The 14,085-nt window shown below is 43.0% G+C and overlaps 3 protein-coding genes across 3 annotated transcripts in view; 1 reads left to right on the top strand and 2 right to left on the bottom strand.

Moving 5' to 3' along the window:
* The window catches only part of LOC123062919 (KH domain-containing protein At1g09660/At1g09670), a 5,348-nt gene extending 3,740 nt beyond the window's left edge, over positions 1–1,608 (top strand). The window contains exons 6-7 of the mRNA XM_044486609.1: positions 798–941; positions 1,027–1,608. Of these exons, the coding sequence (XP_044342544.1) occupies positions 798–941; positions 1,027–1,179 (297 nt within the window). The 3' untranslated portion in view covers positions 1,180–1,608. The remainder of the gene's footprint in view (positions 1–797; positions 942–1,026) is intronic.
* A 3,993-nt stretch (positions 1,609–5,601) lies between these two features.
* On the bottom strand, positions 5,602–8,181 carry LOC123062918 (protein TRIGALACTOSYLDIACYLGLYCEROL 5, chloroplastic). Its single transcript, XM_044486608.1, has 4 exons — positions 7,812–8,181; positions 6,347–6,521; positions 5,991–6,111; positions 5,602–5,905 (listed from the first exon to the last, which is right to left on the bottom strand). Exons 1-3 carry the CDS (start codon positions 7,948–7,950, stop codon positions 6,015–6,017), a joined length of 411 nt encoding a protein of 136 aa, XP_044342543.1. The 5' UTR covers positions 7,951–8,181; the 3' UTR covers positions 5,602–5,905; positions 5,991–6,014.
* A 582-nt stretch (positions 8,182–8,763) lies between these two features.
* Positions 8,764–14,079, bottom strand: LOC123062917 (CLP protease regulatory subunit CLPX1, mitochondrial). The gene is made up of 15 exons (XM_044486607.1): positions 13,364–14,079; positions 12,416–12,477; positions 12,107–12,207; positions 11,897–11,976; positions 11,546–11,596; positions 11,362–11,436; positions 11,210–11,287; positions 10,809–10,865; positions 10,364–10,434; positions 10,135–10,234; positions 9,887–9,991; positions 9,625–9,687; positions 9,419–9,541; positions 9,188–9,346; positions 8,764–9,042 (listed from the first exon to the last, which is right to left on the bottom strand). The coding sequence occupies exons 1-15, from the start codon at positions 14,039–14,041 to the stop codon at positions 8,974–8,976; spliced, it is 1,872 nt and encodes a 623-aa protein (XP_044342542.1). The 5' UTR covers positions 14,042–14,079; the 3' UTR covers positions 8,764–8,973.
* Positions 14,080–14,085: the final 6 nt, after the last annotated feature.

The raw sequence follows: 14,085 nt of genomic DNA, 5'->3' as shown, positions 1-14,085 counted from the left end.
TACTTGCTCATTCTAGTTGTTAATCTACTAGGTCCTCTAGGTTAATGACATTGTGAGATGACATGATCTACGTTTTGAATATATAGTTTAACTGCAGTGAGTACTGACTAGTGACTGCTGTAAAAACATTCTTTTGTCGGTGGGTGGTGGCTTATGTCACTAGCACTCTAGCTTTCTGTTCCCCTTAGCCTTCATTGTTTGGATCTTGTTACTCACTGGATACTGGTGATATATGTACATTCCATCTATCAATAGTATGAGTCAGTAAACTGACCCTGTAATTTAACTGTTTAAGGTTCTGATGCTAGTCTGCTGTATATAAGTTTCTTTAGATGCACTTATAAGCTTTTCAAATCTAATATCTTATTGCTCTGATGCAAACATAAGCTTTTGAAATTATATCAGTGTTACGGTATATCAGCCTTGATCTTTAGCTATAGGCTTTGACATTGGACATCTCTTTTATTTACCTGTTGCATAATAAGACCATTGAATTCTTGATACATGTAATATGTATATAGGCTTTTTTAGGTGCAAATGTAGGCTTTTCAAATCTGATAGTATCTTATTGCTCTGATGCAAACATCATTTTAGTGTTACGGTGTTACCCTTGGACATGAAATGCCTCGCTCTTTGGTTATAGACTTTGCATTGGGCTTTCTTGTATTTATCTGTTGCATAATATGATCATTGAATTCTTGATACATGTAACTATGTAATGTTTTGCTTCATTTCTGTTTTCCCGCCCCCCCTAGCGATGTGAATGAATTAATGAGTATATCATTACTGTAATATAGGAAGAGAAGCTGAGAGATAAGCCTGGATATGAGCACCTGAATGAGGCACTGCACGTGCTTGTGGAAGCAGAGTTCCCAGCAGACATTATTGATGTGCGTCTAAACCAGGCTGTGACCATCCTGGAAGATCTTCTCAAACCAATGGTAAGCACATTTGTTTCCTGTTTCACTCCCATTTTGTCTCCATGATTTTGACATGCCCTTTCTAACGAGTGCTGTCATTGATCAGGATGAGTCCATGGACTACTACAAGAAGCAGCAGCTGAGAGAGCTGGCCATCCTGAACGGCACTCTGAGGGAGGAAAGCCCAAGCCCCCACCTTAGCCCGAGCATCTCCCCCTTTAACTCCGCCGGGATGAAGCGTCCGAAAACGGGGCGGTGATCTAAACTTGGTCCGTCTGAATCTGATGACAAGGGTGGAGATGATTGGTGTTGCATATACCGGGATGATGAGTGCTGGCCTATGCCTGTCATGATCTGCGCGCTTTACCAACCGTATGATGGGTCCGTGGGCGAATGATGATCCTCGTTGGGCTTGATTGATGTTTGACGCTGTTCCTATTATTTATTCTTTCTGTGCAATCTGACTTTGGAAAAGTTGACATTGTTTATTGGTTTGGGGTAAGTTAACAAGGCCAGGTGGCCATCCAAGTGTCGGATAATAATCAGCCAGGTATTGTGTGCCTGGAAAAAATAGCTGTGATATGATATTGTCATGTGCTGGTGCTTTTGTGTGCTAGTAGTGGTAGTACTAGACAGGCAGGCAGACAGGCTCTGTTAATGATTGATTTGCATTCATAATTTCCCTTTCCTTGTCCTTGTCTCCCTTCGGCGTGTTGCCTAAGTACCAACCTAGGTTTTAGGCTTTAGGCAGTAGTGCCCTTTTTGTCTAAGTAGCAGTATCGAAGTTGGATGGTCAGTATCAAGTACTGTAGGATCATAGTGTCGTAAGGTACTTGTGATGCATGTGGGAATACTGACAACCATGATAGGAAGAATGTCTCCTACTAGAAAATATTTTCCAACCAAACTTGTCTAACTTTTTAGGTTACCATTCACAATATCCAAATAGCTTGGCCTGCCTTGATTTGAAGGATTTTTCAAAGGAATTCTAGAGGATTAGGTTCCATGGGATTTCTTTTCTTCTTCTTATATTGGTTGTTTGATTCATAGGATTGAATCCTATGGGAACTTTTCCCAAGGATTACTTTACACTAAATTTCATAGGAATTTTAGTATCCACTCTAACCTTGTAGCCTCCTTTGATTCATAGGACAGGAATATCTCATGGATAGAAAATTTGTCTAACCTTTTAGGTTACCATTCACAATATCCAAGTAGTTATCTGTTGAGAGCCTCTTTGATTTGAAGGACTTTTCGAAGGAATTCTAGAGGAGTAGGATTCATGGGATTTCTTCTTATATTGGTTGCTTGATTTAGGACTGAATCCAATGGGCACTTTTCCCAAGGATTACTTTGTGCTAAATTCCATAGGAATTTTTGTATCCAGTCCAACCTCTTTAGGCCTCCTTTGATTTATTTTCCAACCGAACTTGTCTAACTTTGTAGGTTATCATTCACAATATCCAAGTAGTTTAGTCTGCCTCTCTGATTTGAAGGATTTTTCAAAGAAATTCTAGGGGATTAGGATCCATGGGATTTTTTTCTTATATTGTTTGTTTGATTCCTAGGAATGAATCCTATGGAACTTTTCCCAAGGACCACCTTACACTAAATTTCATAGGAATTTTAGTATCCGCTCCAGCCTTTTGGCCTTCTTTGGTTCATAGGATAGGAATCTCTTAGAGATAGGAAACTTGTCTAACTTTTTAGGTTACCATTCACAATATCCAAGTAGTTATCATTTGAGAGCCTCTTTGAATTTGAGGGTTAATTAGATAAATGCCACTCCAATTATGGCTATTCATAAAAATGCCATTGCAATTTCCAAACTTTGAAAAATGCCACTGCAAATTTTGCAATCTTTGAAGAACACCACTGCAGACTTCGAAAAATGCCACTGGAAGTGGCATGAAATGGCATTTTTCAAAGTTTGGAAATTGCGGTGGCATTTCTCAGAATCGCCATAATTGGAGTGGCATTTATCTAATTAACCCTTGATTTGATGGATTTTCAAAGGAATTCTAGAGGATTAGGATTCATGGGATTTTTTCTACTTATATTGGTTGTTTGATTCATCTGATTGAATCGAGTAACGTGAACTTTTCCCAAGAATTACTTTCCAGTAAATTTCATAGGAATTTTAGTATCCAGTCCAACCTCTTTACGCCTCCTTTGATTCAGTAATTTTATAGAAATTCTATAGGATAGGATCCTGTAGGGAATTTTCCTTTTGTGTCCTTTGGTTTGTAGGAATGAATTCCTATTCCTACATAGAATTGGTTCCTATCCTTACATTTCAAAGGGAAACGAACATTGGCTCAACCTAATGAAAAAAATTCAATCCGTGAACCAAATGGCATCGCTTTTCGTATAGAAGTTGTCATCTCATGTCTTATGATTTTCTTATTCCTATGGTATTCCTATCCTTTGAACCAAAGGAGGCCTTCAAAGATTCCTTTGTTTCCCCTGTGGTGCATTCAAATATGCATGACTTCTGAATCCTACATGTTTTTATGTTCCTACATTTTTAAAATCCTGCTAGTCAAAGAGACCCTTGTGCATTTTGGAACCCTTTCGACAGGTTGCATATTCATGTTCCAAATGGTGGCATGCAAACTTGAATACTCCCACTACATGTTTTGACCGTGGCAGGCAGGTTGTGTGACTCATGTCATGTGCACGGTGGCATCATAGTGTCGTAAGGTACTTGTGATGCATATGGGAATACTGACAACCATGATAGGAAGAATGTCTCCTACTAGAAAATATTATCCAAGCAAACTTGTCTAATTTTGTAGGCTACCATTCACAATATCCAAATAGCTTGGCCTGCCTTGATTTGAAGGATTTTTTAAAGGAATTCTAGAGGATTAGGTTCCATGGGATTTTTCTTCTTCTTCTTCTTATATTGGTTGTTTGATTCATAGGATTGAATCCTATGGGAACTTTTCCCAAGGATTACTTTACACTACATTTCATAGGAATTTTAGTATCCACTCTAACCTTGTAGCCTCCTTTGATTCATAGGACAGGAATATCTCATGGATAGAAAACTTGTCTAACTTTTTAGGTTACCATTCACAATATCCAAGTAGTTATCCGTTGAGAGCCTCTTTGATTTGAAGGACTTTTCAAAGGAATTCTAGAGGATTAGGATTCATGGGATTTTTTCTTCTTATATTGGTTGCTTGATTTAGGACTGAATCCAATGGGAACTTTTCCCAAGGATTACTTTGCGCTAGATTCCATAGGAATTTTAGTATCCAGTCCAACCTCTTTAGGCCTCCTTTAATTTATAGGAATTTTATAAAAATTCTATAGGATAGGGTCCTACAAGGAATTTTCCTTTGGTGTTCTTTGGTTTGTAGGAATAGATTCCTATTCCTATGCAGGATTGGTTCCTTTCCTTTACATTTTAAAGGGAAATGAATATTGGCTCGGACCTAATGGAAAAATTCCTATCCTATGAACCAAATTACATAGCTTTTCGTACAGAAATTGTCATCTCATTTTTTATGACTTTCTTATTCCTATCCCAAGAATCAAAGGAGGCCTCAAAACATACTTTTGTTTTCCCCGTGGCACAACCAAACAAGCAAAAATCCTGTAGGATTCAAATTCGCAATCGTACATTTTTTTTTTCAAATTTCGACGTCTTTAAAACCCTGCTAGTCAAAGAGACCCTTGTGCATTTTGGAACCCTTTGGGCAGGTTGCATGTTACCATGTTCCAAATGGTGGCATGCAAACTCGAATACTCCCACTACATGTTTTGACCGTGGCAGGCATGTTGTGACTCATGTCATGTGCACGGTGGCAGCCAATAAAGCGGCCGATCTGGCAGAGAGAGAGAGAGAAGAGGAAAGCTCTCAATCATTCTGCCCGCAGCCTTTTCCAGGGCAGCTTCGCATAAAACTGTCATGGCTAGATTTTCTTTCACTCACTCACTCACATGCCTTTCTCTGCTCTGCTCTCCTCTGGTGTAGTGGTCCTCCCGTGCGGAAAGTTCGAATCAGTGGACGAGAGCAGTTTTCTAGGCCTGACTTTACCACTGCTACATGGTAGTATACTTACTGTACTTCATGTACTCCCTTCGCCTCAAAATAAGTGTCACTTATTTTAGTACGAAGTTGTACTCCCTCCTCTCAAAATAAGTGTCTCAAGTTTAATATAATTTTATATTAGAGTTAGTACAAAGTTGAGACATTTATTTTAGAACAGAGGGAGTAGTAAGTACTCCCTCCGTTCCAAAATAGATAACTCAACTTTGTATTAACTTTAATACAAAGTTAGTATAAAATTGGGTCATCTATTTTGAAATAGAGGGAGTATGAGCGAAGCGTGTTTTGGTGATAGAGTCTCTGATGATCTTGTTCGCTCTGGTCCTGGAGACCTGGACTAAGAAAACCTGGAGATGCGGCTGGAGCAGCAACTGGAAACGCTGACCGTTGATTCACTGATTGATCAACAGCCTAGCGTGTTACTTGGAACTTTGAATTCTACACTCCCCTGCAAGACTTCCCTTTCTTGCCCTCCAATGGTGTGGGAGACGGCTGACACCGATCAAAACGAAATCATTAATCGCGTTTCGTTTTCGCCTGACGTAGGAAGCGTTTGGTGCATGTACTACTGCCGTGGAGGAGCGCAAATCTTGCTTAACAATGATGCCCCAGACAGAAGTATGAACAGCAGCGACTCCAGCGAGGTGACGTTGACCATTAATCAGGAACTTAAATACAGACACCATGTTTAACAAGACGGAGAAAGATTTGATTCGAGGCGATGCTGCGCGAGGCCCGAGTATTTCAATGCGAAACAGCGATTCTACAGACGAACAATATATGCTACCGACAGCGACGCCGCGCAGGATATTCCGGTGGTGCGGGGACGGCGTCGCGGTCACATGATGCTCGCACCCTCGCACATGCCTTGACGAAATTGATCCTTCACGAGGGTAGAATACTGACGGCGTATCTCGCTGAATCCCTGGAATTATTCAGATGGAACGTCAGACAAGCGGGAGGTCGTTTCAGGCTCCACGTGGCGTGTTAAGCTTCTGATAAATACTAACCTGTTTGTTCATGTGATGTTCTCTCTACATGCGCCTCCACTTGTCGAGCTCCTTTGTCGTCGCTTTGATCAGCCTCCTGGTGCTCTCCATCACCTCGTCAAACAGGATGTCAAACTCCTGGCTGCAGATTTTTTTCATCGTGTTAAAAGAATGAGATAACATGTGAAGTTAGACATGTCGAAGACAGTTCACATCAAGTGTATGAACCGGCCAATTGACATTTATAATAACAGATATAAGCAGATTCAAGGTCAAGCAAGCCCCCTCTGTGGATGAAAACATGTCGAGCAGCAGGAGAAGCCCAAATGGAGCCATTTTTGTGTTAGTACAAAAGCTTAGAGTGGGTTACTGCTTACTCATAAGGGAGGCTCCTGGTGTTCTGAAATGATCTCCTGATGTTTGAATATTTCCCATTCTCGTCATATGCAATTCCCTTTCCAAAGCCATAGCCGAAACCTATTCCTATTCCACATCCAGCACCAGCTCCGAATCCCAGCTGTAACCCAGGGAATCCAGCTCCAATTCCTGCGCCTGTTCAGCCAAATAAGAAATGAGAAAGGAAGAGGCAAGATAATTTGATGTTAAACAATGCCCGCAGTCAACATATGCAGAACCAGTTGTGTTATGGTGTTCAGAGTCGTAGGTTAAATAATTCGTTCTTCCCAAAGGTATTCCCTCCACATGAACCTTGATGTATTTAGAAAGTCAATATCATCTTGTATTTTGTTACAACTAACACAACTGATTAAAGTGGGAGGCACAACTTGGAGCAGGCGCATGTGGCAATATTTGCAGTGTTGCAGATATTTATCAAGGGGGGAACAAAATGTACTTTGATCGATGCATAGAAAGATGCAATCTAATATAGCGCAGATGACCTCAAGCATCTATGTGCATATCTAACAGCCTTACTTACTGCTAGAATTAGAAATATTGACATCAGAGAAATCTCGATTACCAGTACTTGTTTATTTGTTTTATTTTTTTAGACTTTGGAAAGTTATATGAGTAGCGGAAACCCGTTTCGAGTGGTCTACTGAGCTCTGCATGATGACCACATTTACCTTCCTGTATCCCCTTATCTGGTTGATTTGCTACCTATAGGCTCTCTGTCACCAGGTACATTATACCAACTACATAATTCTCAAATCTTAGCTGCAATTTCCTCTTCAGATAAGTTTCAGAATGACATTTCAAGTGTATAAATACTTGCAGGAAGCCTTTTCGTCCGCAAGCCTAACATTTAGAATATACCACTCCCATACTATTTAGGCATTCCCATAAAGGTAGTGCGTGCTTGTCCAAAAAAGACACAGATATTCTGCATAACTAGTCATCCACACTCAACCTTTTGTTGCGGCCGGAAAGGGGCTAGATTGCTAGTAAGCCCTATAGCATTGCACGGTTGCACTTTCACTGTTTTTTACGAAGTGGGATGAACACAGATTTTGATAGGAATTCCACATCCAGAACCCAATATTCCGTACATACAGACCTAAATTATCGCACCTGAGTTACCTGAACCCTGCAGTCTTCCCACTCCAAAAGCTGCTGACAACATGCGACTGGTTAGAAGTGCAGGATACGTTCGTAGGGTTCAAACAAGTAATGGTCTCGAATCGAATTACTCGAATTAGCTACCCTGATCCTGACGGTGACCGTGACGGGTCCCGAACCCCCGCACACTATTCGCCAGTGACAGACGGCGCTGAATATCCAAACGAAACAAGGGCGGCCTAATCGGTGGCAGGCAAGCATGTACCATGTCCATCGCCGATTCAACCCAGGTCGACGGAGAGGTAAAAGTGGGGAGGCACGTACCGCCGATGAGGCCGACCCCGACGCCGACGCCGCAGCCGGCGCCGATGCCGAAGGAGGGGCCCAGCTTGCCGAGCGCGTCCGACCTCACCATCGGAAGGCCCCACCTGGACGAGCCCCTCCTGCCGCCGCCGTACGCCATCTCTCTCCCTCGCTCGCTCGCCCCCTGCGCGCTCCGAAGGTTCGGGAGGGTTCGATCTCTCCTCTCTCTCTCAGCGACTGGGGTGGGGAGAAGGGTGGAGTGGGGGACGGTGACGAGAGTGACGGCTGAACGGGTCCGTCTGGCCGCGCCTCGCCGCCCGATCAGCCTCGCGATCCGTGCACGCGCCGGGTTTGCGCAACCGCACCAAGGTTTGCGCTTGTCGTTAGGAGGCCGCTGCTCTGCGCCGCGACATCCACCTTTCTTTCTCTCAGAAACTGCCCAGCTGAGAGAGACTTCAGACCCTCTGTGTGGTGTGAACCGTTTCTTGAGCACCATTGACCTGAAGATTCATGATTCCATAAACATTCATGTGATAGTGATCATCAAAAGTGTTCCCTCCGTTCCATAATTATAATTCTTGTCGTGGTTTTAGTTCAAATTTGAATCATGCAGCTTTCCTGAAGAAATCACAGCGTCCAGAACGCGACAGGCTTGAACAGATGTGGATACTGCAGGACAAACGTCGGGATGTTTTTACAGACAGTGCATGAAAGTTGAAACCTGTACAGGTGCCACTGGGCAAACTGCGCCTGCTTATTATAACTGTGACGAGGTTGATTGGTGTGTACAGCTTTGCCAACAACAACTACTCCCTCCGTCCGAAAATACTTGTCATCAAAATGGACAAAAAAGGATGTATCTAGAATTAAAATACATCTAGATACATCCCTTTTTATTCATTTTGATGACAAGTATTTTCAGACGGAGGGAGTATAAGCTAGCTGCCCCCCAACCGGGGGCAGCAGAAAGAAAGAATGAGAAACATGTTGCTTATAGCAGGATGGTTGCTCAATCAAAAGGCAACTCCTGTTTACATCAACAATTACAACAAATGGCGCGCCGGCCGGATCTCTGCTCGTCGGACCTCACCGCAAACTTTAAATAGATCACAGGAAAATTGGTTAAATTGACTGGGTGTGAGTGGGGGACATTTTACATAATATACGGTGTCTGTAAGGTTAATCACAAGCTAACGATTCTTGACAGCATGTACGCGTCTTCGAGCTCCCCCGCCAAAGCCTCGTTAGTTTCCTGTGTGAGTTAGAGCAGAGCGTTAGAGGAGGCAGTGCAAGTTAAGAGCTATTTTCTCCATTTCAATTTTAAAGAGAAACATATCGTGCTGATAGCATGTGACAATAGGGTAACTTTTTTGTGTTTCACAGATCGAGTACCATACCGGTGAATTCGGAATGTTATTTCTTATTATGTACTGCGCCAATGCGCCGTCCCCCCGAAGAATTTTAGCCCCGCACCCAGGCCTGTCAACGGAACCAATGGCCTCCTCGTCCACCACAACAGCATCTACTCGCTCATTTCCGGCTTTCTCGTCAGGGATCTGTTTACGAAGAATGTCAGAACGTATGCCTCGATTCTGCAGCGTTCATTACAGAAAACTGCAAGCAGCTACCTCGTACATGGCCTCCAGTAGAATGGTCTCTAGGAGGGCTCTTAGACCACGTGCACCAGTGTTTTTGACTATGGCCTTCTTTGCTACTATTCTCAGTGCACCATCAGTAAAGTGCAGCTTAACCTGAGGAATCGGGGAAAAGGGAATGTTAGAAATTAGCGCAAAGAAGCAAGTCTATAATCACTTCCAAGTTTTAGTGGACTCACATTGTTCAGGCTAAACATTTTCCTGTATTGTCTCGAAAGTGAATTCTTTGGTTCTGTAAGAACCTGAATGCAGATCAAATCACTTCAGTTAGCTTCAGCAGGCTAGCCATATGAAAATCGTGCAAGAACTTATACAGACGTCGGATCATTTAGTTTATGTGAAAGAGAAGAACAGAACATGATTCTGAATGAAGGAGGACATCAAAGGCTTAAACCAGCAACCTCATGCGGATACTCAAATAAGAATACATTACATTTTTACCTGGACAAGCTGATCTTCATCGAGAGCTGCCAAACTAACTAGAATGGGCAAGCGTCCAATGAACTCTGGTATTAGCCCAAACTTTGCAAGATCTCCACTCTCAACCTGCCAATCGGCATGGAATTTTATGTTCAGGATTATGTGAAGAATATTTTTGTGAGATAAAAGGCTGCTCCAATTACTGAGGAAATGATCAGAGCATCACAGGCGCTGTCGATAAATCAATCAGTAGATATTGAAATGCTTACAGATTCTAACAAAGATGACGTGACCGTTGGACTGGTCACTCCTGAACTTCTCATGTTTGTACGAATGGGTGCCCCAAATCCTATAGATGAATCTTGTCGTCTGCTTTATGTAAGAAGTCGGAGTTAAATTCCAAATCCTCATGGAGATCACAAGTATGTAATGCCACCAGATATGAACTTAAAATGTTTGCAAAATAAGTCATTTCTATAATCATAAAGTCTGCAGTACCTTTCAGAAATAGTCTTCTCCAAATCTACAAAAGCACCACCACATATGAAAAGAATGTCTTTGGTGTCTATCTGCATTAGAATAAGATTTGTTACAGGCTTAAAATGCTCCTAATGAGCAAAGTAGCTGAGAAACAAAAATATCATGCTCTATCCACCACAGCCCCGTGGATCAATGCTATTACCATCAACAGGCAGCCTTTATAAAATAGCCAATAACTGTAGCCAGTTCTACTCTAAGCAAGAGCATGGTGGCCTTTTAGTTGTGAAAACATGCTTTCTGTTTCTAAGTTCACTATTTAGTTAACTGGAGTGTCCTTTGCACACATAAAAATATCCATTTGAAGAAACTCTTTTATTGAATGCAATTAATTCTCAATCCATATGATACTAGATGTATATATGATACTGAACATATTTTTTTAAGCACCGGGTAGGGATATAACCTGTATACTATCATTGCGAGAATTTTTGCGAGATCCCTTTTCAGGAATGGTGACAACCTGTGTACAAAGCATAACTAAGTTAATACCCAACATACAAAATACTGAAGTACTCCCTCCATTCCTAAATATAAGTCTTTCTAGAGATTCCACCAAATGACTACATACGGAGCAAAATGAGTGAATCTACACTCTAAAATATGTCTAATACATCCGTATGTTGTATTCCATTTGAAATGTCTAAAAAGACTTACATTTAGGAACGGAGGGAGTAGCTCATAGCAAAACCGAAAAAAGTAATAATCAAAGTAACGCAGTATCACGAGATTTTAGTCACTAATGGTTTGATTACTCCAGCTATGAGAACAAAAAGAAGAATACCAATAATAAGTGGGATCACTTACAGTTCCTTCTAGGATTTTTAACAAAGCCTGTTGAACACCTTCACCAGATACATCTCTACTAACATTTGCACTCTCTGCCTGCAACGTAGTTATTGTTTACAAACTTCCCGGCTAAAAAGCTACTCAGCAAAAGGGAGAAAAAAAGTCGGTACCTTCTTTGTTATTTTATCTACTTCATCTATGTACACTATCCCTTGCTGGGCAGCTTGAACATTATATTCGGCCTCCTGAAAATAAATTCGGAATGTCAGAAGGGCCAACAAATCTTAAATTTCTTTTTGAACAACAACGTGAGCACATGCAAAGGGAAGGCATTAAATAGCGAGCCACACATACCACCAGTAACTTCTGCAGTATCGACTCTACATCTTCACCTACATATCCAGCCTGCAAAATGCTGTCAAAATTAGTAATGAAATACCAGTTCACTGTATAGAAATCTACTACGATATAAAATCTTGACAAAAATACTTAGCGGAGAAACTCGGAACTCAAAAGTTAAGCAGATTATAAGATAGGGGAGTATTGGTTGAAGTGTGAATTCTAGTGAAAGCACGCAATTAGAGTCTAAGAGCAGAGCAAGTATGTTAATCATTGAGCATTCATGAATAGATCGAATGGATTTAAGTAGGAATCTTCTCAGACAGTTCCCCAAACAACGTGACAGTGAAGTGGTGATGCCCTTGCCTGTGTTAATGATGTCGCATCAGCTATAACGAATGGTACATTTACAATGCGTGCTAATGTTTTTGCAAGCAATGTTTTTCCTGTCAGCAGATAGCACGAAGAAAGATATCAGTGTCAGATCCAACTTATAATAAATCTCGCTATACATGTATATTGTATCATGTGAAAATGCTAGTTAGAAATGTGGAAGATTAAAATAAAAAAGCTGACCTGAGCCAGTTGGACCCATCAGAAGTACATTGCTTTTATCTATCTCTACATTATCGTGATCATCATTTGCAGCGTCTGGACACCCAGAATTGTCCGCAGATCTAGATAGAACAACATCACAGACATGCCATTTAAAAGCCAGAACATGGCAATTAACAACTACTGGGAGTACATTTGAAACACAACCCGTTGAATTAATACATTACCAATGTGTAAAAATACTTCAGCATTTGTCTTTCATGATTTGCTGATGTGGAGATATGATAAAAAGGCTAGACTGCGGCAGGTAGTTACAGGATAGAGACTAACCCTTTCTGTACAGTTGCGTTATATACTCTCTTGTAGTGGTTGTATACGGCCACTGATAGAACCTGAAACAAAAGTAAGAGTTTGGATATGTATGTTGGAATTATGGTATGTTGTGTTCTGAAGAAACATATACTATAGAAACACAAAGTCATATTTGTTGCATTTTACTCCTTCAATGAGTGAAAATAATAGATATCCAGTAAACCTGCGACAGGATGCATCATAGGTACTTCCAAATACAAACACAGAAGGATCATATCCAATGTGTACAAATTTTATAAGTAGCACCAGGAACTCTTGCCTAATTTAGTTTACAGCATATCTGCACACCCACGAGTAGTACATACTACCTGCGTACCAAAATACATTTTTGTAGGCTAGTTAGAGCCTACAAAAACGTCTTATATTTTGGTATGGAGGTAGTATATGATAACCTGTACATGCAATTATTCTATAATCAGCAGCATGCCAGCATTGATGATCATATACCATTTACTCAGCCCTGATTTGCCAATCTTGAATCACCAGAACCCAATTCTACATTTCTACTAGAAACACTGATAGTCTTAGTCGTCCATCAAACATATTAATTACCAGCATATCATCCAACTATATTCTCACAGACCAAAAATTCGGAGAACCACCATTGAGCAAAGCAACCGCAAAAATGCAGGGTGAATTTTAATTTAAGGCACAGTCAGCTACTAGTAGTACTTCAAACCAGGTGCATTTCGGAGTTGCCGCAGCAACCAGCCGTACACTATTTCACTCAATTATGTCAACTACCTAGGACGATTCACACTAAAACTCACAATTCACCTACCGATACCAAGCTACCACTGAATTGTCCTAGTCCAACGTACTACATTGCACCACGTACGCCAGCACTCCGCAACGATCGCACCAATTTGGATCAATTCAACCAGAATCGAGGACAAATGGGCGCACCTTTTTAGCCTTGCCCTGCCCAATGACGAACTCATCGAGTCTCCGGCACATCTCCCGCGGCGTCGGGAGCTCCTCCCCCAGGGTGGCGCCTCCCCACCACTCCCTCTTGGGCGCCGCGCTCGTTCCCTCCCCGCCCGAGGAGTCCCCTCCGTTACCGTTGCCGCCACCGCCACCGCCGCCGCCGCCGCCCCCTTCCTCCCTCCCTCTCCTCCTCCCCTGCTTACGTCGCGTGGGGGGGACCTGCGGCGGCATCTGCATCGGGGGAGCCTGCGGCGGCATGGGAGGCCAGTCGTCCGGCGGGCGCTCCGCAATCCACCTCTTGATCCGGGAGAGGTCGCCCCTGGGCGCGTCCTCGCCGTCGTCGCCCGCGACGCCGCCGGGGATCTCGAGGAACGCGCCCCGCATGGGGTCGATCCGGTGGGCGCGGAATAGGAAGGCCCCGCGGCACGTGGGGCAGACGGTGGCGCCGTCGTGGTGGTGCGGGTGGGCGCCCGCGCCCTCGGCGCCGGAGGCGGCTGCCGGCGGGAGGGGCTGCAGGGAGAACTGGACGGAGATGTGCGCGGTGCAGCGCGGGCAATTGGCGTCGGCGTGGATCCGGGGCCCGCCGGAGCATCGCCGGACGGCGGCGGAGGCGAGCGGCGCCGCCGCCTCCCGGAGCTTCGAGATGGTCCGGAGCATGGCGATGCGCCGATGGGGTGAAGAGGGGGGAAGGAGGATAGGGG

The sequence above is a fragment of the Triticum aestivum genome, chromosome 3A, assembly GCF_018294505.1.
Source record: "Triticum aestivum cultivar Chinese Spring chromosome 3A, IWGSC CS RefSeq v2.1, whole genome shotgun sequence".
In the NCBI taxonomy this organism is placed as follows: Eukaryota; Viridiplantae; Streptophyta; class Magnoliopsida; order Poales; family Poaceae; genus Triticum; species Triticum aestivum.
The sequence above is the reverse complement of the archived record's forward strand: the minus strand, read 5'-3'. Positions and strand labels throughout refer to the sequence as shown.